General features: G+C 39.4%; 1 protein-coding gene across 12 annotated transcripts in view; it reads left to right on the top strand.

Moving 5' to 3' along the window:
• The window catches only part of PPP1R9A (protein phosphatase 1 regulatory subunit 9A), a 257,036-nt gene that overhangs the window by 187,844 nt on the left and 45,917 nt on the right, over positions 1 to 23,275 (top strand). For 8 of the 12 annotated variants that reach the window (XM_073333895.2, XM_073333897.2, XM_073333902.2 and 5 more), the window contains 5 exons: positions 3,852 to 3,987; positions 12,493 to 12,648; positions 13,549 to 13,593; positions 20,038 to 20,091; positions 22,759 to 22,988. In XM_073333895.2, the coding sequence (XP_073189996.1) occupies positions 3,852 to 3,987; positions 12,493 to 12,648; positions 13,549 to 13,593; positions 20,038 to 20,091; positions 22,759 to 22,988 (621 nt within the window). The remainder of the gene's footprint in view (positions 1 to 3,851; positions 3,988 to 12,492; positions 12,649 to 13,548; positions 13,594 to 20,037; positions 20,092 to 22,758; positions 22,989 to 23,275) is intronic. The other 4 variants (XM_073333905.2, XM_073333903.2, XM_073333906.2 and 1 more) reach the window with 1 other exon arrangement.

Below are 23,275 nucleotides of genomic sequence, written 5' to 3'. Positions count from 1 at the left end.
CACAAAGGAAATATGACTTGTAGTTAATGAATTGAACTGATTGTTTCTGATCATCATGTCCTTCCAGATTTTAGAGCTTGCAGATCTTGCCCTCTCATACTTAGTTTGCATTCATAAATTGGAAGAGGAAAACAAGTTTTCCTGCTTTTTCAACTCCCAATTGGTCTCTGAACTTTGGCTGGACTAGTCATTGAACTGAGCTAGCTGAATAAACTGAAATGAAGAAAATATTCTTTCTGCACCTGCAGAAAAGGCCACAGCTGTCAAAAGCTGGTTTAGCATTTCAACAAACCCTGAATCCAGGTGCTTAGCCCGTGACTTCCACCAGTTCAGTGGGTTAACGTCCTTTAAAATTGGGCATCAAATATATACTGCTTAATATTATTTTATATATTTAATAGATTATAATAAGTTTAGATCTTAACATAGATTGTCAATTTCAGAGTAATTTTAAATAGGTTTATTTTTTAAAAAATAATGCTATATTTAATTTAAATACAAAAATCCAATTTAAATTAAAAAATCTGTTGTTTTTTTAAAATCACTGATTTTTTTTTATCCACCCTGGACTGACAGATTACTTGGCAGAGGGAATGGGTTTATCCGCTCATGGGACCTTGTGTTACACAGATGCCAAATTCCAAATGACTTTTAAGAATGCACAGTGCTATCTAATACAGATCAAATTTTTCCTTTTACATAGAATATAATGCACTTTCCAGGGTCTTATATATGTTCATCTTTTGCCCCAAATGTTTAGAAAACAACTAAATCATCATTTGGAATGTCTCAGTGGACTGATTTTGCTTTACAGATCTGCATAATGTTTTTCAGCTGTAAGCAGCTAATCCTCTTTCTAGCATGTTGAGAAAGTACTCTTCTAACTTTGATTAATTTAAACTCCTAAGTGTCTCTCACTTGTTTATAACATTGGTATTATAGTGTGATTATTTGTCTTTACTACTGTAATACACCGAGCATCTAATTATAGGACATCCAATGTACTGGAAAAAATCTGTGTTACAACCAAAGCTGATCCTAAAACGTAATTGCTGAAAAACTAGACCTGAAAGCAGTGGGTTTCAACCAAAGCAAGGGAAACCTGAACAAGAGAATAAGTTTCGAACCTGCAGCAATAACAAATTTTGGGAGAATAGTGTAGTGATAGAATTTCATGAAATAACAGGAAAACTTAAATGCAGTTTGAATTAGGAAAACAGCATTAGTATCATCTATAGATGCATCCATGGGAAAAGATTAAAATCAGAAGCCAAACTGATTGGACAAAAACATAGAGACATTTAGTGGGGGTGGGATAGGGGCCACAAACGTGTGTATAACAAGCAGGAAATGCAATGCAGGCCGGGGAGGATAGAACAGTGAATCTATAGTACACTCCTCTCCCCATAAACCCACAGAAATCTCTCTCTGCTGCTACCGTGTGATTGTTTTTTTTCAGGCTTGTGGGAGGAAATGTGCTAGAGTTATTGGATTGGAAGTGATGATTACTCCTTCAGGAATTCTGCGCCAATAATTAAAAATTCTGTGCACAATATTTTAAAATTCTTCATATTTTATTTGTCAAAATAACACTATATAATAATGCCAGCTTCAATTTTTTGGTTTTGGTAATTTTATTTCAAAATACCTGATTTATTTTGTATCTGTATTGTTACAGACATACAGTAGAACCTCAGAGTTAAGAACACTTTGGGAATGGAGGTTGTTCATAACTCTGAAATGTTCATCTGAACAAAAAGTTATGATTGTTATTTCAAAAGCTTACAACTGAACATTGACTTAATACAGGTTTCAGAGTAACAGCCGTGTTAGTCTGTATTCGCAAAAAGAAAAGGAGTACTTGTGGCACCTTAGAGACTAACCAATTTATTTGAGCATGAGCTTTCGTGAGCTACAGCTCACTTCATCGGATGCATACCGTGGAAACTGCAGCAGACTTTATATATACACAGAGAATATGAAACAATACCTCCTCCCACCCCACTGTCCTGCTGGTAATAGCTTATCTAAAGTGATCATCAGGTTGGGCCATTTCCAGCACAAATCCAGGTTTTCTCACCCTCCACCCCCCCACACAAATTCACTCTCCTGCTGGTGATAGCCCATCCAAAGTGACAACTCTTTACACAATGTGCATGATAATCAAGTTGGGCCATTTCCTGCACAAATCCAGGTTCTCTCACCCCCTCACCCCCCTCCCAAAAACCACACACACAAACTCACTATCCTGCTGGTTTGGATGAGCTATTACCAGCAGGAGAGCTGTAGCTCACGAAAGCTCATGCTCAAATAAATTGGTTAGTCTCTAAGGTGCCACAAGTACTCCTTTTCTTTTTGACTTAATACAGCGTTGAAACTTTACTATGGAGAAGAAAAGTGCTGCTTTCCTTTTTCTTTTTTTAGTAGTTTTTGTTTAACAGTACTGTACTGTATTTCCTTTTTTTTTTTTTTTGTCTCTACTGCTGCCTGATTGCATACTTCCGGTTCCAAAAGAGGTGTGTGGCTGACTGGTCAGTTCGTAACGCTGGTGTCCATAACTCTGAGGTTCTACTGTATGTCTGTAACAATACAGATACAAAATAAATTCCCCCAGGAGTAAAGAGTTAAAGAAACCCCTGTAACAACCCAGTTCCTGTTTCTCTGCCTCTCCGCCCCCAGAGCCCAGCCGTGTTGTGCCCTCCAGCCTAGACACTCACACCCCTTCCTCCTCCAGAGCTAGCCACACCCCCCCCAGCCCAAACACTTGCACCACCTCCTCCCAGAACCCAGCTGCAGGGTCCCCCAGCCCAAACACTGCACCCCCTACCCTCCAGAGCCCAGCTGCAGGGCCCCCCCCCAGCCCAGACACTCACACCCTCTCTTCCCCCAGAGCCCAGCTGCAGGACCCCCCCCAGCTCAGACATTCGCAACCCCTCCTCTCCAGAGCCCAGCTGCAGGGCACCCTCTCCCCTCCAGAACCCAGCTGCAGGGTCCCCCCAGCCCAGACACTCGTCTCCCCCACCGAGTCCAGCTGTAGGGTGTTCCCCAGCCCAGACACTCGCACCCTGTATCCCCTAGAGCCCAGCTAAGGGGCTTCCCAGCTGTGAGGCGTACCCCAGCACACACACTTGCACCCTCTGTCCTCCCCAACGCTTAGCTGCTGGATGCCCCCCAGCCCACTCTCTCACATCCCCTACTCCCCAGAGCCCAGGGATCCAGAGGGAGAAACAGCCTGATGCTGGGTCCCAGACTTGTGTGGAGATTCCTGCATGCTGCCTCTTTCCTTTAGAATATGCTGGGAACTGTAGCTGCTGGGAGCCCTCCAGCTCCCTTCTCCTTTCCCCCAGCAGCGTCTTCTATTTGCAAGCTGGGGACCCAGGCTCTGCAGGGTCCAGTTGCCCTTAGTGGTGGCCAGCAGCTCTGCAGCCCATTTCTGTGGGGCCGGGGGGAAGGAAATTCTGTGCAGAACATTAATTTCTGTGTAAATTCTGCATTGCGCAGTGGCGCAGAATTCCCTCAGGAGTAGATGATGTATGTAACAAATTTGCTCTGCTCTGGGTCTAAATCCATGGGGTTCACACACTGTGGAAGGGGAATTTGGAGCCAGACTTCACGAGCATTGTTAGTGGTGGTGGTGTTTTTTTAACACAGTCATTTCGTGACGTGGTCACACCATGTCTGGTGTATATTGTTTTTTCTCTGGCAAGGATAGTCTACATAGTGGGGTTTGCATATGGTCACAGCCAGATCAGATATTTTGCACAGTTAATGTACACCTGGCTCTGACCAAAAATCAAACATAGCTTGAGAAAGGACTGAAGAATAATCTTGTTCAATAATGTTTTATGCAGGTTTGTAATCGGAAGAGAAAAGCCAGGACAAGTAAGTGAGGTTGCTCAGCTGATTAGCCAGACCCTAGAACAAGAGCGTCGCCAGAGAGAGCTCCTGGAACAGCATTATGCACAATATGATGCAGATGATGATGAGGTAATATACTTGTTAGCATTCCTCCTATTCATTACTTTGTAATGTTCCCTTTTTGATTTCCAGTTCATTCTTTCTAACATGCTCTGAGATAATGGTGAGTGGAAACAATCTCATATGAAAGCTAAATCTATTGTACCATGCCTGTAAAAACATACACCTGTTTTTACTAATACATATATTCCTATGGTGCTCAAAAATGTAACAATGCCCCCACTGAAGTGCATATGTTTTTTAATCAATATAGATCTTTAAGACTGCTTCAACTTGGGGCAGTGATGCACTAGCCAGCTGGTGTATATGACTATGAATCTCATGAATGCCTGGTAGGAATCTTGTCCTGCTGTTGCATAGGACAAGATTCCTAAATCCTCTGCTCCCATTAGCACAGCTTAGTAGTGCAGGGCCAGATCTGGTCTAGATTTTCTATACAAAGAGACACTTGGATCTGCTGTCTCTCTCTCTCCACCAACTCTAAGTGTTTATTTACTAATTTTAGCATGTGTCCTTTTTCAGGAACAAAGTCACACTAAGTTTTTCAGCATGTATTTAAAATAATCCTTTTGTTCGAGGAGAGTGAACATCAAGTTGATTGACACTTCTGTAAGCATTGCTCTTTTGTGGCGGTGTCTGCTGTGTCTATATTAAGGAAAGGAGGTTGGTTTGCTAATACACTGCAGCATTATTCTCTCTCTGGGAAAATGATTATTTTTTATCTTCCAGTAATTAATTTTGGGAGTTTCTGAAGAGAGATGCGTGAGGGCAATTGTCCTTTATCATCCTCAGCCTCCATTAAATGAACTAGTAAGAAGTGTTGTTTTGAAACTTCCATCTAATCTATTTTTTTCTTTTTGGGTATCTGATGGACCCCCACGAGTTAGAATGCAGATTAACCCACATCATGTACAGCCTTTACTGAAGTGCATGTTCAGCATCCTCATATTTACATCTCCCAACACCCACAACGTACACATATACTCATTCTGACACCAACAGGCTTTAGCCACACAATCCCCTTAATTTCTCCCTAACCCTTTAAAATGCCTCTCTCCCTGCCTCTGATGGTAAGACAAAAAGCAATGGGCTTAAATTGCAGCAAGGGAGGCTTAGATTGGATCTTAGGAAAAACATCCTAACTGTCAGTGTGATTAAGCACTGGAACAAATTGCCCAGGGAGGTCGTGGAATCTCCATCATTGGATTTTTTTAAGAACAGGTTAGACAAACACCTGTCAGGAATGGTCTAGTTATTATGTAGTCCTGCCTTGAGTGCAGGGGACTGAACTAAATGACCTACTGAGGTCCCTTCCAGTCTATGATTCTATGATAAAAATCTGTTTCTCACCTTTTGGTGACCAGCCCCAAGTCACAGACCTTAAGAACATCATTTTCAGTGTATATACATAACTCCTTATATTACCTGTGCATACATTTAACAGTGATTATGAGGACCAGTGTGACACAGGCTTTCAGTAGAGATCTTATACGACTGTTTGGTGAACTAGATACCAGCTAGTACATAGATACCAGACGCGGGGGATCCATTGTAACCCTAAATACCTCAGTGCCCTCTACCAGTTGTCACCAAGAGATCCCTGGGTCACAGTTGCTGTTGGTGATTCAGCTGGTGACACTGTTTCCTTTGAGTCAATTCTGACCTAATGCCCCAAGAATGGTGTTAGAAAGTACTGTGTTGTTGGAGGTGCCTTCTTTCAGGTGGGACCTACTGCAAAATTGCCTCATCTCACTGTTATTTTGTCATTGTCCTTTCCCTCCTCTCTTTTGTTTTATTTAGGCTTGGCAGAATTTGGTTTTTATTATTTTATAATTTCAATGGATAATATTTATGTTTATTTTTAAACATTTTTTCTATTTTTAATCTATTTAAATTTTCAAATTTAATCTATTTTTATTTAATCTATAAATTTTAATCTATTTAATCTATAAATTTTTAAACATTTTTTCTATTTTTAATCTATTTAAATTTTCAAATTTAATCTATTTAAATTTTCATATGCAAAATTATAGGTTTTAAGCATTTTTTATTTTTTATAGATTTTTATAGATTTAAATTTTCACCGTTGTGAGAAATTGAGGGGATCAGACAATAATTATTTAATGACTGTAGACAAGATTCAAAACGTTAAATCTTTATAACCGTTTAAACACAAATTGTCAACATCACAAGTCAAGGTATACAAAATAGATACGCTGAAATCAAGTTCTAATAAGCTTTCAAGCAACAGTTTTCTTACTTTGCCTGTCTGTAGATTTCTGTTACTATCAATGGAAATATTTCGTCATCGGTTTACGTGTGTGCGGTGAAATCGCCGTTTACTGATATTTACTGATAATAATCTAATCCTTCCAAACCTGTTTTAGTCATTCCACCTGTTGCATTTTGTCATAAACCATTGAAGACAATCACCGCACTGCACCTTAAGCGGGGTGTGTGTGTGTTGGGGGGGGTTTGTCTGGCTCACCAGGCAAAGGGATACACCTCTTTAAGGATGGAGAGGCACGGACGTTGCTGCAAATTCAGAGTCGGTCGTCAAGGGGACACTAACTCATCTCCCAGGTAACTGGAAGAGTGGGGAGATTATATAGGGGAAAAGCCTTCTTTCACCATGACCAAGCGGGGCAGCAGACCCTCTTACCCTTGAAAGTGGTGAAATATCAGGATCTGCTGTGGGCATTGCGCTAGCCACTCCTTCCTGGATCGGGGGGACTAGGGAGGAATTTTTCCCTCATTGCCAGATTGGCCAAGGCAGAGTGAGGTTTTTTTTGTTTTCTCTACAGTGGATTCGGGGGAAAGCGGGGCAGGGAGCTTAGTTGGGGCGAGCATGGAATGGTAGTTAGGCTATGATGCTGCAACTCATTATGTAAGTGTAGGATGGATATCCGGTGCAGTGCTCTGGGGGGAATGGAACTGTGATCAGATAAATAGTTTGGTAAAGGATTTAAAGGAGGTGTTTTTAAAGGAGAGGAAAGGGGGTTTGGGCTCCTATGACTGGCACGGCAGGGGCCCAACCCCCCCTCCTTTACAGCCTATGTTCCCCCTCATTCGAAGAAGGGGATGGTAAGGTCCCAGGAGAGGGGTTGCTGACAGCTGAGTAAAATATCATTAGTTTTTTTAATTACATCAATGGTCTGAATAGGTTTTCAGTTTTTATCCTTATTTTATCAGTGTTCAAAGTAACGTGAGAACCAGTTTAGAAAATGACATGAGTTACATGAAGAAGCAAAATATTGTGTTATTTGCATTAATATCCAAATACCGAAAGATTGTTTTTAAATGGGGGCAAATTGTTAAGCAAATCCAGTGTTTCCAATTGTAGTAACTAGAAATGTTGTTGTGAAAGTGGTAGTTGACACCACTCCAGTATACTTCAAGTGTCTTTCACGTGGTGAGCTGAGTGCAAGCTGTCAGAAAAAATTGTTGAAGAGGTAGCATTAAACTATGTCCATAGTCCATTAAGTATCATTTCATCACTATTTGAGACTTGTAGATAAACAAAAGATTAAGCCCGAGTGTGATCTTAATTATGCTCATTGGACAATTAGTCCCGATTTCCCCCAGTATACATGAGAAGAGAGTCAGGGCCACTCTATTTATTGGTTTCAGAGTAACAGCCGTGTTAGTCTGTATTCGCAAAAAGAAAAGGAGTACTTGTGGCACCTTAGAGACTAACCAATTTATTAGAGCATAAGCTTTCATGGGCTACAGCTCAAGTGAGCTGTAGCCCATGAAAGCTTATGCTCTAATAAATTGGTTAGTCTCTAAGGTGCCACAAGTACTCCTACTCTATTTATTATTACTATTAAGCTATATGAATTAATATGTTTTCCATTTAAGATGGAAAAATACAATAGTTACTATTCACATTTTTAAAGATCATTTTATGGTATTATCTGCTGCAGTGTACAGCAAAATTGATTGAATAATATCAAATGAAATCCACCCTGATATAGAGAGCTAACAAAAGGCCGATATACCACTTAAGTGCCTGGTTTACCCTAAACCTTAAGTGTTGAATAGGCCTTTCGCTGACCTAATCGTATAGGGGAGAATTTCAGCCATCATGAAGACAGTATGAACTGAACTTTTGCCGTCAGAGTGCATAATATAATTTCTCATTTGGGTACCGTACAGAAGAATTCTTTTTTTATTTTTTGTTGTCAACTATTTTAGAAAACTGAGAGAGAATTTCAAGGAGCCTCAGGCAACTACAATAACAATAACAATTGTTACCTTAAAAAGGTTTGTTATTTTGAAGCAAATAACTTTTGTCTGTGCTTTGCTGCTACTTTTACACTAATTAAATTTTCATGTATGGCTTATTAACTTCACACAGGGTCTGAACAACCTAATAATAGTTTTATGTGACATAACAGGCAGCAGACTTAATTAATCAGTCAGTGTATGTTCATGACATATACATCAGGTGTTCCCTTAAATTGCCATGTTGTACTTTTTTAAACACATTTTTTGCATTCTTTAGTTACTTAATTATAATTCTGCCTCTTTTGAAGTCGTTAGCAAAACTCCCACTTATTTCAGAGAGGGCATGAACAGGCCCATTGTCACGAATGATATTACACTGCCGTTGTCATGTTCTATACTTTGTTCAAATACCAGCCTATGGCCTTGTCTGTACTAGAGGACAGAGGTGTTTTTGCTTCAAACAATTGTTTTCCATCAGCTGAAGCAGAAATGATTGTGTGGGTGCACACAAACCACCCTCAGTTGATGTAAATTTTTCCTTTGTGTCTACATAAGTGCTGCCTTACACCTATCTGTTCAGAGGGGGTGAAAGTCAGTTTTGACAGCACCCTCATCTGGCGAAACTCTGCAGCCTGTCTACAATAAACTGTTGCCCCAACTTAACTTAAATGAGTTTAAAAACACTCTTCTTTCTATTTAATAATGGTCTGTAAGTCAACTTAAGCTAAATTAGTATAAGCCGCTCTTAAACCAAATGAAGACTGTCTGCACTTGGCTTTTTGCCAGTTTAGCAAATCAGTTTTTAAAAGCCCCTTTATCTAAACCTGTGTGAGCTGCTGCATAGATAAGGCTTCGGTTCACTGGCTGAGGGTCCCATCTCTGCCTCCATTTAGCCATGCCCATCACAGGTCTTCAGAAATATGCCCCCCAGACATGGTCCCTCTCGGTGAAAATGGCAGTTGTGCTGTGTTCCTCATGGCTTGTTACCTGTCAGCTCTCTATTCTTCTCCTAACACCTCCATGTCTGGAAGGTTTGGAATATGTGGTATATGGCAGAAGGGAGAGATTATAGGCTCAGCCAGTGCTGTCTGTGGAGGGGAGAGGGATGTTTCCAGTTAACACCAGCTAATGTTTGTGGGGATCATGGCTAGTAGAGGGGAGCATTTTGGAAGGTGTGGGATACTGGGAGGGGCATCCCTAAAGGGAGGAGTTGTGGGGCAACGAGAAGACTTCCAGTTGGTGAACTTAGAAGGTTCATCAGGTGAGGGAGCTGTCAGTTGTGGCACCTGCCAAGAACGACAGCTGCAGAATTGACATTGCACGAATTGAATTTGTTTGTGATCTAGCTTATTATGAATAGACACAGAAAGTTTCCTTTCAAATAGTGTCTTAACATACAATGCAGTGCCTGCGTATTTGAAGACTCCAGAGCAAAACAAATTTTCCCACCCGATGAAAACCAAGTTCACATCAGACTACATTGACAACCTGGCTACCTAGTGAAGAAAAAATCCGTGCCTTTGATATTTAGTTCTAAGGATAGTCATTTTCTTAGGTTTAAGAGACTTTGGTATTTTAGGCTCCCAAAAATTTACCTCCTTTAAAATTTGATGATCTGATTTGAGACTATCCTTCACAATCTGTTTGTATATGTAAAAACAAAATTAAATTCAGCATCCTATAGTCAACAGATGAAAAATACTATTTTTTAAATTGCAAGTTTGAAATTAAGACCTAACCAAAACAATGTTTAAACTCACTTTACTGCCATCTGCCACAGAATTTCACTAACAAATACTGGTCCCAGAGTTCTGTTGGAGCCCTGCCCAGAGACTTGGGAGTTGGAGCAAGTGCCATGTGTTTCCTGTGCCAGGTGTTTCCACTGATAACACTGGTGCACTAACAAGAAAGTAAATCAATAAATCTATGCTAATTTCCAGCATCATTAGAAACAGGAAAACAATAAATGTGTTGTTACATGGAAAAGGCCAGTATTTGGTGGAAAATAAAGTTTCTGTTCTATCTATCTGCCTGATTCTGCAAACATGAATATGAATAATTTTGCTTATGTGAGTAGTCTCCTTAAATTCAATGGTACTCACGTGAGCTCTAAGAATATATTCTAGTGAAGGATACAAAACTAAAAGCAGTAAAAGAAGGATAAATAAATAAAATAATTTGAAGGAATATGTAACTGTTCTGAAGATCCCGTTTCAGCACTGAATACGTATAAAATATGTATATGTATAGAATATACTAAGTATGTAAAATATATATATATTGTATGTGTGTGTGTATACCTGTGTGTGTGTGTGTATATACACACACACTATGTATAACATTATTACAGATGCACAGACAGGTATATTGAATTAGACCTCATAGGAATAATGTTCACATTTCACTAATCCACACTAATATGTGAGGATTGGTCATACCAGAGGGATGACATAAGTTCTTTTAATACCTCTTTTTACTGAAAGGATTCTAGCAAGTTCTTTATTTTACAACTTTCATTTTTTTTACTCTTCTCTATAGTAATCTTAAATTGAAAATAAGGTTTCTTTTTCTATAAATCTTAAAATTTCCTGTGAGATTTGCTATATAGGTGAAAAGTGGTGATATTTATTATATATTCATTGCCAATAATATTGTTCATACTTGTGTGTAAAACACCTAACATGCTGTATACCACTGTTTAAATAATGGGGTTGCTTGGCAAAGGTGCAAATGGCAGTTAGGTATCTGAGTCCCATTGAAAGGCAATAAGAGTTAGGTGCTTAAATGCTGTTTGTGCCTTTGAAAATCTCCCCCCAATATTTAAAATGTATTAATAAAAAATGGCACTAGCAATTACTTCGAGCTTGATGAGAATAGATTTGTGATTGAAATGCTGTGCACTTTCATCTGAGGGTCTGAGAGCACTTTACAGATGTTAATTAAACCTCATAACACTTCTGTGGGTAAGTATTATTATTCCCTTTTTTACTGGGGAAGCTGTGGTGCAGTGAGAGGTTAAATGACTTTTCCAAGTTTACATAGCAAGTCAGTGACAGAAATGGTAATTGAACTCGGGAACCTTGACTCTTAGGGCCTGATTCTGGCCTCCAGTCTAGCAATGCAGAGCAGCTGGAATGCCTTTTTAATTGGCTGCCTGAAGAGTCCTTCAGAGTGGGGGAAACCTGGATGCCCTAGTGTCAGCATAACATCTCCCACACCACTCTCCTTGTTATCCACTGGAGTATAGGAAGTTTTAGATTAGCTCTCTGACCAGCCAATCCCAGCTGTCATAACAGCATAACTGTAAGTACAGCACATCACAGATATTATTAACATTTACATGATGTCAATTAAGATTGAGATTAAGACTCTAATTTAAAGGGAGTTGTCCTTATTACATGTTAGTTTAGAACTCCTGGGAGTGTTCTGCAATAATGATATGCCATTTTCTTCTTCATTAACATTAGATTGTATTTCCCATTTTTGAGAAATGGTTTGAAGATTGTTTATAGTTTTTCAGCATTCTCTCCATCTTGTAAGAGAGTGCTCATTCCACAAACCACATTTCACCAACCCAAGAAACACCCACCACTCTTGTTCAAAACCAGTGAAATCAGGTTGCTCATACAGGGTGAAATCCTGTCCCCATTGAAGCCAATGGGAATTTGGCCGTTGACTACAGTGGGCCAGCTTTTCACCCCCATTGATTTTTTTTTCAGAAAAGTATCTTTTCATGCAGATCTTATGCTGCTTATATGAATTCAGACATAATGAATAAACCACCCAATATTCAAATGCACTGTGGCTTTTCAGCCTAAGGGTCACAATCTCCAGTGGTCTTATAAACAAGTGCCAGGGGTCAGCACAGCCCTGTCCTTTCCATATTGCTAAATGAGAACAGTTCCCAGCTAAACCTTTGTTAAATGGAAGAGGGCAGGGGTCTTGCTATTAAAAAGATGGAGAGCCACTAAACTACAGCTTTATAAAGACAGACTGATTTTTTCTGAAAATGCTGCAGTACCTATGTTTTTGTTTTCCTGTAACCCAGTGCACTAAAACATTATGATTGAGCTGTATTTTTACTACTGAGATTCCTAACTGCTTGTGCCAGATCTGAGAGAATATAACCTTTGTTGCATGCAGAATCCTGTATGTGCATGCTTACTAACCTCAGTGAGCATATGGAAGTGTTCAGGTGTTACAGATTTAACTTTTTAATTACAATGCAAACAAGCCATGTCTAATAAGAGGATAACTGAAATATTTTAACTCCATAATATTAAGACAGGGGAATATGCTACAGATGAAGAAGATGAAGACATGGGACCTGTCCTTCCAGGAGGTGACATGGCCATTGAAGTGTTTGATCTTCCTGAGAATGATGACATGTTTTCCCCAACCGAACTGGACACCACCAAGCTTGCTCACAAATTCAAAGAGGTAAGATGGACAACTGGGCGAGATTTCTGAGACAGAACTGGTTCTAGTAATCTCATTCTTCAATTATTTGGATTTCTCTTTGAATAACAGAATTGATTTCCATCTTATTTGTATAGTCAATAGTTGTAAATGGCTCAAGCAGTCATGCTTGAAATAAGTGAGACCCGTTTTCTCAGTTGTTTTTAAAATTTGTTGCCAGATATCTGTTGTGTTGACAAAGGCTCTCCAAAGCATGAATCGGTAATATTGCTCCTTATTAGAACGATTTACAGTTTAATAAATTTTCAACAAAAAATCCTTTTATGTCTCAGCACTTTATTTGCAATTTTTCAGCTAGGAGAAGAAGCTGCAAGTTAATTCATTGCTGGCGGATCGATTGTCTTTCTAAACAAATGTTTACTTTAAGATTTGAATCTGGAGTTCATTGAGAGACAAATGGGCTACACTTCAGTGAAAATGAATGTAGTGGACTCTCTTAGTTCCTTCTACCCACATCACAGAATCACTCTTAAGAGTACTGCAGTGCGACACGTCTGGCAGTTGGTTTAAGAAAGGCTCCTTTTTTGGAGAAGCAGGCACATTGCAGGTTGGGGTTGAGGTGCTTTGATGGTGCTGGGTGGGGAGGAGGCTCGCACAGCGCCTGCTAGTACTAAGTCTGGCTTGGGTCAGCGATGTTAGCTGCAGTCAGTGAATCACTCACAAAGCATGACAGACATAGCAGCTCTAGTGCCACTGTACTTTAGGTTCTGAGCTCTTGATATGGTTTGTGCCTCATCTTCCACAAAGTGTGATGTCAATGGGGACGTGAGACATGTGCGGTTGCAATTAGTGCTCCCCACGTGGCTGGAGCGATTGGGCCAAGAACCGTGACAATAAAGTCCATTTTTCTTTTTTAAATAGGGTGAAGATGGAAGGGGTGAGAGCAGCCGGAGCCTCATGGGGGAGGTGAGCGGCAGCACCCTCCTGGGGCCAGCGGGGAGATGTAAAAGAAACAGTTTTCCCTGCCCTCCCAAAGCCAGTTCTCTTATTTTCTATAAATACATATGATTGGCACTGGGAGTTAGACATAGAGGGTAACCAGTCACTGTGTCATTCCTCACTCAGCTGGTATCTTCTTCAGCCTTAAGGTGTTTATTGTTCATAAGTGTTTCTCTTTGGAAGGAGTTTTTCAGCACATTTTGACATTGACTCTCCTCATCGTGATGGCTGGTTTTTAAAATCCCAGACTATAGACAATGGTGAGCTGCTGTGTTGAATTCTGTCCACACTGGTGGCCTGATTCTCCACTACCTTGCATCTTGTGTAGTCATTGATAACTGTTTGAAATGAGTGCACAGTGCTTAATAAAATGCTTCCATTCTGATCTGGTAATGTTTACATCCATTTTGTTCTCTCTGTATAAAAGGCTATCCAAAGTGCAAAGCAGTGGTGGGCAAGCTGTGGGCCTTTAATTGAATTACCCTGAAATCTGTGCTTGAACATAGTTCCCATTAAGTCTGTTAAACGGTTAGGCCAGCCAGTGTGGACTGGGCTACACTGTGTTTGAATATGCCCAAGCTGGCTTTAAACTGTTTATGGAACTGGTTTACTTAACTCAAAGTCCCAGCGTAGATGATATCAGAATCAGGGAGTTGGGAAGCTGCAAATCCAGGTGGCTCTAAGAGAGCTTGAGAAGGAAATTGTAACCACATAAGTACTACTTATATTACAGCTGAATCTTTGATTGCTAACCAACATAGTTATAAGCAAAATATGAACACAGCCTTGTTGTTTGTTCACTGTCTGCGTTTAACAGGATATAGCTAAGTTTTGTTGACTTAGAGTTAGTTGTGTTTTTAATGGCATTTGCCCTGAATTCGTTCAACATTAGATGTGCTACTGGTGCTATTCATACCCACGCTGATGTTTGCTGGGGTTGTAGTTAGAGAGGAGCTATTCTTTCTTCTTCTTATCATGGAGCTATATGACAGTATTGAATAATAGTGGATTGGACATCATCTTCAAACATAACAGTGTGACCTAGTAAGTTGAATTGAATTCAACTGTTGCAGATGAAAAATATGCTCCAATAAGTTTGCCATGTCTCTTATTTAGAAACCTTATACTTTTGTCACACAATTTTCTTTTAGTAAGGAAATTGGAATACATACATATATTTTCTTGGATTTTTTTAATGTAACCTACGCATATTTGTAGGCAAAAATAAAACATAATTACACAGCCAAGCACGCTTTGAACTTTGAATGAACTTGAAAAGAGACTTTTTTAGGTAGTTTCTTTCCTATTGCAATACAAAAATGTAACACTGGATCTGCAAACAGATTCTTTGTGGTCTTAGACAAACCACTTTAAACCCTTTTTTCTCTTGATAAAATATTGGCAGTACTATTTACATTGTCAAGAGGATAAATTAGTTAATATTTGTAAAGCACTTTTGAGGATGAAATACTTCACATAAAGTAAAGTATCGTTGTTAACAATTATCCTGTATAGCACTAGAAAAACTTATGGTGCTATATATAAAAATCTGAAATAATGTTTGTGCGCCAAGAATGTACATGGCATTGTGTAAAACATAGAAAGAAACATACACGACCTGTTCCCCCCAAGGAACATGCATATGATATATCTAAGATCCAGATTTGCTTGCCAAACCATTTACCTAGCACCTAATTTAGTGCTAAAACACAAATATACTAAAAGGTCCATTACACCTCTACCTTCAGTCAAAGAGAAACATATATTTGCTCTCTGTATTGCAAAACATAATTCCTTTTGTCCAAACAAAAACATTCCAAATGTCCAGTCTACACGCTGGTATGTTTGTGAGAAAAGTCTCTGCTTCTGTTTCTACCTCAGTGGGATCTGCTGTACCATGTGCTGATTCAATGATCTGACTGAATGATCAGTATTCATTTTTTACTTAATAAGAGAAAGCATAAAAATAACAGATAAAACCATCTGTACCTGAGCAGATTGTAATTTATGCATCAGCTTTGGGTTTGTTTGTTTGATATAAGTCTCTTTAATAATAGTCTAAATATAGTTTGTTTGCTTGTGACCTTTTATAGGAGGGATGGAGAGGGGCTGCAAGCAGATGGCCCACGGCATCAAATCATGAACTTTCCATTGCATCATTACCTCTGGAAAGGACGTAGTCTAATACAGCCATCCTCCCCTTCATCTCATCTTACTGCAAGGCAGTGAGATAGCAGATTTAAGTAAAGGTTTGGTGTTTGCACAAACACCATATTTTTGAGGTGGCTCTCTTCTAATTTTTCCTGTTCTTCTTCCACCCGCAGGAGAAATAGTTCTTCTAGCCACTCACAGTTACCAGCCTGATCCAGGCCTTGCAGTGCAGGGACCCAGGTGTGAAGGAGTTCAGAAGTCTGACACATTATGGATGCATCTTGTAGATACTAAACATAACATCTTCCTTGCAAATCCTCCACTCCTATCTGGACAGAGAAGGAAGAGTCCAAAAATTCCTCCTTTCCTGATATAGTTCCAACATCTAGTGATCGAAGGGTGGAAGGCCCACTTAAGCTCTTTGGAGGTACTGTGGCAGTGAGGATCACTGGTTAAGCACCATGTGGGGACTGGTGCCAGTGTGAAGGAGCAGCTGTGACTGCTGGTCCAGCCATTGAAAGCTGCACGACAGTTGTGCACCCCACTCTAGAGTTAACAGAGTTTGTCTCCCTGGCCCATCTCCCCACATCTCACCCATATAACGTTTTACTACTTGGCTTTTACGCAGGTGAAGTGAATTAAGTGAACCACTAACCTAAGTTATATGTTCCTATTGGAGCTAGGAAGGCACTTGTTTCTGTTTTATCTGACTCATTCCCAATCTTTGTAATTGTATGAAAGAAAAGATATATTAAAAATATCTATACGCACAAAAGCATTCTCTTTGCCACCTGCACTCATCCTCTCTTTCTCAGGATGTTGTCTTCCTCAGTGCCCCAAAGCCATAGATTGGAAACGGAATATGCAAGAACATTAAAGAGCTGTACTATTGGCAAGAGCTCAGCTTCCTCCTTCTACATTCTAGGCCCAATCCTGCAATCTTCTGTGCATGAAACTTCCATTGATTGCAGAACTGGGGCCAATGTGCATGCAGAGAAATCCTTATCTCTCTGCTAGTCTTACCTGGTCAGGAATGGCAGATGACAGCATATAATTTAGAGTCATCTTTATTGGCTTTTTGTAACTCAATTGGATAAGCATTTAGCCCTCAGGAGAGCTTCCCTTAGATATTTTTTCTTTCTTTTTAATTATAAAATACAGTTGAGTCATCTAATTGTGTGGAAAAGTTTTGAGTCACCAAATAATGGGAAACTCTTTTTAAACTATAGATCCAGATCCTCAGCTGGTGTAAATCTGCATAGCTGGTATCCTGATTTATACCATCCAAGGATCTGGCCCATAAACTTTCCTCTCCTAGCCTTGAAAAAGGAGGAATTCTTGTTGGAGGAAGTATCGATAGTAATATGCAAAAACAGTACATTGTGTGTCAGTTAAAGTTGATCTATAAATAACATACTTAGCACAAAATAAGGAAATGAAAAATAAGGCACCTAACTGTACATACTTTTACTCTTGCATCAGAGACACACACACCTGACCAATAGCACAACATCCATATATACCACAACTTCATCTCTGCCCCAGTAGAGAGGTCTTCCTTCCAGCATCTGCTTCACCAAGCTCACCACCACCGTCATCACCCCCACATACAGACCATATTTGCTTTCTACTATTCTTTCTGCTCAGTTCTGGACAGTCACACCAACACTATTGTCACTTGTCCCTAGTAATGTGCCAAAGCTAGAGCCTAATGCGGGGGATGGGAGTGGGGATTTATAGTCTGGCAGCATTTATAGAGTTATACTTGTAACAAAGTAGTAGCTATTATTTTTATGAAGCAAAGTATCTTCATGCCAGTGCCTTGTGAAAGTGGAACCCCTGAGCCAGCTGGGCACTTTCGCAAAGATGCTGGTATTGATCATCGTAGCTGTTGCTTTTGCCACAGATCCTAACTTTGAAATGTATTCAGCCAGCTCAAGAGCTCTGGCCCTGAACTGACTGACCTGTTTTATAGACATCCTGGTCTCCAAGAGAGCAGTCATTCCTTTTGCCAGAGTTAATCTTCTCCAGCATAGCACAAATGGCCTGGGGCTAGGAAAACCCAGTGCCCATACTCTGTGTTAATCCCCATTTTCAGCTGCAGGGAGCATTACTGCATGTGACAAAGGTTTTGCGCCTCTCCTGAATGGGTCCAAAAGGCTCCTGCATACCCTGTTAGAAAATGGAAGTGGCTAATGTAAATCATGTTGTCCAATGGCTAAGCATGGTTTCAGTTGTGTTGAATAACATAAGGTTTCAGTTGTGTTGAATAACATAATTTTTTGTTAATAACATAATTACATAACCCTAGATATATGTACAAACTCTCATTATATACAAACTTTTGAACCTTGTTTTGATTTGATTAGATTTGGAAATTAATTAACAAAATTTACTTGAAAATCCTCAGCAAATTTAAGCATTATGCAGAGATTATGCATTGCACATTTGGAGCAGAGACACTCTGTTTTTCATACAAAAGAAAGAGGCTGGCTGCTTTAAGTACAAACTATACCCCAACCTTAACTATGAAGTAACTGCCATTCAGCCTTCATAATCTATAATAAATAGGCCCTAACACATTCATGGTCCATTTTAGTCAATTTCATGGTCATAGGATTTTAAAAATTGTAAATTTCATGATGTCAGGCATTTAAATCTGACATTTTGCCGTGTTGTAATTGTTGAGGTCCTGACCCAAAAAGGACTTTGGGGGTTGGGGGGTGTTGTAATGCTGCTACCCGTACTTCTGTGCTGCTGCTGGCGGCGGCGCTGCCTTCAGAGCTGGGCAGCTGGAGAGCAGCAGCTGCTGGCCGGGAGCTCAACTCTGAAGGCAGCGCTGCTGCCAGCAGCAACGCAAATCAAAGAATGGCAGGGTATGGCATTGCCACCCTTATTTCTGCGCTGCTGCTGGCAGAGCGCTGCCTTCAGAGCTGGGCACCTGGCCAACAGCTGCTGCTCTCTGGCCTCCCAGCTCTGAAGGCAGTGCAGAGGTAAGGGTGGCAATAAATAACCTTGTGACCCCCTGCAACAACCTTGTGACCTCCCCCCCCCCACAACTCCCTTTTGGGTCTGGACCCCCAGTTTGAGAAACACTTGTCTCCCCATGAAATCCATATAGTATAGGGTAAAAGCACACAAAAGACCAGATGTCATGGGGGGAAAACAGATTTCACTGTCCATGATACGTTTTTCATTGCTGTGAATTTGCTAGGACCCTAATAATAAAGGTTAAGATACCTTAGGGTAAAGTTGCATTTGGATAAATATAGGCAGTCTTTTGAAAATGTAAATATATATATTAAAATAAATAATCCCTCTCCACGGGACTCCCACAGTCACAGATGATCCAGTGAAACTGCAATGTGCATAAACTATAGACTGAGCGCTTGTCTTCATTGCACTGTTCTCTTGAACTATAACTCAAGTTTTGACCCTAACCTGACTCCAAACACAGAAATCTCTAGTTTGAGTTAAGTGGCATTTTAAACTAAAGCTAGATGCTCCATCAAGTATAGGTTGATGCTCGAGTGCTGCTGATGCTCCAGCTAGTAATGCAGTGTGAACTCAGCTACAGGCTATAGCTCAGATTAGCACTGCTCATCAGATGCTAATCCAATCACTTTGTGTAGCTCGAGTGTTGTATTGCAGTGTGGCTGCCCTCACTCAAATTAGTCTAGGTCAAGTGGAGTAACTCAAGCTAACTGTTGCAATGGAGACAAGACCTATGAGAAGATCGCCACTTTTTCCTCTCCCTTGCATGTGATACCTGTATGTGTGGAATCCTCCCTGCAAGCTTCTCTATCATTTGGAGCTATTAAATCATCTGTTTCTGTATTTGCTTTCTGTGACATGCCTGCTTAATCCAATCAATGGGACTTTCTATGAACTCCAGCGTGCACTGGGATATTTTCACATTCAAATCAGAGGAGAGCAAAACCAAGCAAGATAAAAGCTATCTTCATCTCTCTTTCTTTTTCTTTCTTTTTTTTTTTAAGTGCAAGATGTTTCTTTTTGCCAGACAGATTGGGTGTCCTAATCTGAAATTATGAGTGGTTAGGCAGAACGCTGTCTTTAATTAGGTTGCACAGACTGAGTCATTTTGCAGGCTAGACATTTTAATTTACAATGTACTGCACTGCAGCACTTCTCTAGGCCTTCTGCTGTGTAATAAGGTATTCAACTGGCAGCACAAGCTTTAAAAATATTGGAGCACTCAGTCTCTTAGTTCACGTGTTTATTTTGTGCTTTAAATTTTAGTTGCAAATCAAGCATGCAGTTACAGAGGCTGAGATCCAAAAGCTGAAGACAAAGGTAAGGATCAATACATAGTTAATTCATGCTGATTTTTTTCCCTTTTATCTGATGGAAGACATATCTGTATGTAAACCAAAGTTCTTACTAAGAAAGACTAATTAAAATGAAACTCAAATTAAGCTTATTTGGGTGTAAGTCTTCCAGTAGACGTTTCAGTAAAATCTAAAGCATAGCTATTGAGAAATTGCTAAAATATCTAGTTTTCATTAAATGTGCATTTTGAAGGATAACATAATGACTAAAAGACAGATTTTTAGCTTTATACTGTACTAATTCATTTTCTTTAACAATTCCATAAATCATATTTATATTCAATAATTGTAGCCTTCTTAATAGTTTTCTGATCAGTAGAGATCTGAAGACTAACTATTTTATTCTCCCCCTATGACTTTTGGCATTTTCCTTTCCTTTAACTATTAATTTATTTGGATACAATATTTGCTTTTTGCATACAAGAGAAATTACTGCATACGGTTTAAAATGTGTTATAAAAGGCAAAAGCTGATTGATTTGATGGAGGAAATTATCTCACTCTTGGCTCTTAGAAATTAGATTTAATTTATTAATATACAGAAAATGTATTTTCTTATGTTTGGCCTTTTAATACCAATGTAACCTTTACGAGGAGTTCAGTTTTTGATAATGATTCAGTGGTTGAGTAATAGGTTTTACAATAACATTTTATATACCTTACAGAAGAAAATAAAAGGAAGACAAAAGAGCAATTTTTAAAATTGAAAAAGGATTCAGCTGATTTTTTTCTTACAAACATCCACACCCATCATATAATTAGCTTAGTGTTTATCAAATAGATCAGCTAAGATTACTGTTAAAAGGCAATTGTAATTTTATTTTATGTGAACTCTCATTGTTCTTTCATTTTAGGAAGCCAGACATTTCTTTCTGTCCTTCCAGTTTAGACTCTGATCCAGCAATTGCACCTACATGGATACACCTTTGTGCCCATGCACAGCCCCATTGACTTCCCTGTAATACATCCTGGACGTAGGCATTCATCTCTGCAGAACCAGTGGCAGGATTGGAGTCATTGTCTTTTTCTTTGCCATACATTTGTCCCTTACTTTTTAGTAGAGCCAGGGCTGGTTTTTGTTAAACTGCCAGTAAAACAATAGGTTCAGTCTACAGGTTACTCTGTTTGTTGTGTGCATTGTTTATGATATCTTCACAGATTTGCCAGTACAAGTTAACTGCTGTTGATAAGTAAATAGGCAGTGCATAAAACATTATTTGCTTTTTGTAAATTGTATGGACTTTAATCTGCAAGGTGCTGAGAAATCTGGCCCTGATCCAGCCAAGCACTTAAGCCTGCAGTTAGTTTTAATAATAATAAATAATATCTAGATTTTACCTAGCACTTTTCTTCCATTGATACAAAAGGATTAACTACTCTGAATTTATTGGGTAAAATCCTGTCTGTGGGACCAATGGAAAGACGCCCATTCACTTCAATGGGTCTAAGATTTCACTCAGTGGGATCACCACTGTGCTTAGCCTTAAAGTTAATCAGGTGCTTAAGTGCTTGGTTGGATCATGGACAGAGTGTTCAGCCCCTTGCAAGACAGACCCCAATAAATATAATGGACTTTCTCTATCAGTATCATCTCTTTGATAATTTAAAAAATAAACCAAGTTTAAGATTTATAAACTAGAACCAGATTTTTCCTATTCTTATAACTGCTTTAAAAATTAGTTGAAATATTGGGTTTAAAACTTGTTTAATTAAAAAAACCTTCCAAATTAAAATTTAATATTAGCTCTACTAATACTTCTCTCAATGTATTAAGATACGAATCTGCCTTTTTAACTTTCTAAATTACGCAGATTATGACTAAGAAATTATCATTGCATGAAAAGTGGTGCAATAAATTTCAAATTCAAAAGAGTTTCTGATTTCAAAAAGAAGGCAGTTAGCTAGATAAGACATAATTAGCTTTTCCTCCATTGTTTTCTAAATAGCTTTGTGGTAAAATCAAATATGAAAGTTACAATTTGTAATTCTAATAATAAAAAATCTTGAGTTTCTTAGTCCATAGTGCTTTCTAACATACCTGCTTCAGATACATGAGGTAAAATACACTCCCAGTGCCCCACTATGTCCCAGGCACACCACCAGAATGCACCAACATTAGAAAGCTGGAAGTCTTAAAATGCTACTACATTCAATGGGAGCATAGAAGCTGCAATGGATGCCAGATGCAAAAGACTCAAATTAATTTAAGTTTATTTATTCTTCCGTGTCAAACATGTATTAGAATTTCTCATTGTACAGGTTTCAGAGTAGCAGCCGTGTTAGTCTGTATTCGCAAAAAGAAAAGGAGTACTTGTGGCACTTTAGAGACTAACCAATTTATTTGAGCATAAGCTTTCGTGAGCTACAGCTCACTTCATCGGCATCCGGAGGAAGCATCCGATGAAGTGAGCTGTAGCTCACGAAAGCTTATGCTCAAATAAATTGGTTAGTCTCTAAGGTGCCACAAGTACTCCTTTTCTCATTGTACAGGAATGCTCTTTGCATTAGTAATGCACAGCCTTTATAATCATTAAGAGACTGCTATTCACACCTCTCAGTATTTCAAAGCATCTTGAATTACTGATTTTTAATGCAGCTATTTACTCTCAAGCCACTGTATTTGCTGTGTCCAGCTACAGGCTGCAGAGAATGAGAAAGTGAGATGGGAACTGGAGAAGACCCAGCTGCAACAGAACATTGAGGAGAATAAGGAAAGGATGATGAAACTAGAGAGCTACTGGATTGAGGCCCAAACCCTGTGTCACACTGTGAATGAACACCTCAAAGAGACTCAAAGCCAGTATCAGGCTTTGGAGAAGAAATATAACAAAGCAAAGAAATTGATCAAGGACTTTCAGCAAAAGTAAGCAGCTGCTACAGGCCAAAAATTGAAATAGTGGCCAGATAGGGAATGTTTATGTCAGATACCTGCATCTCTCTTGAAATATGAAACCCAGTGTTAAAGGCCTGTAAGGTAAACAACATTTTTCACTTCACTACCATCAGAACCAGGGGTGGCCAACCTGTGGCTCTAGAGCTGCATGCAGGTCTTCAGAAGTTAATATGCGGCTCCTTGTACAGGCACCGACTCTGGGGCTGGAGCTACAGGCGCCAACTTTCCAGTGTGCCAGGGGGTGCTCACTGCTCAAC

Source organism: Lepidochelys kempii, chromosome 2, assembly GCF_965140285.1.
Source record: "Lepidochelys kempii isolate rLepKem1 chromosome 2, rLepKem1.hap1, whole genome shotgun sequence".
NCBI lineage: Eukaryota > Metazoa > Chordata > Testudines > Cheloniidae > Lepidochelys > Lepidochelys kempii.
Note: the sequence above shows the minus strand (reverse complement) of the source record. Positions and strands in the feature narration are given on the sequence as shown.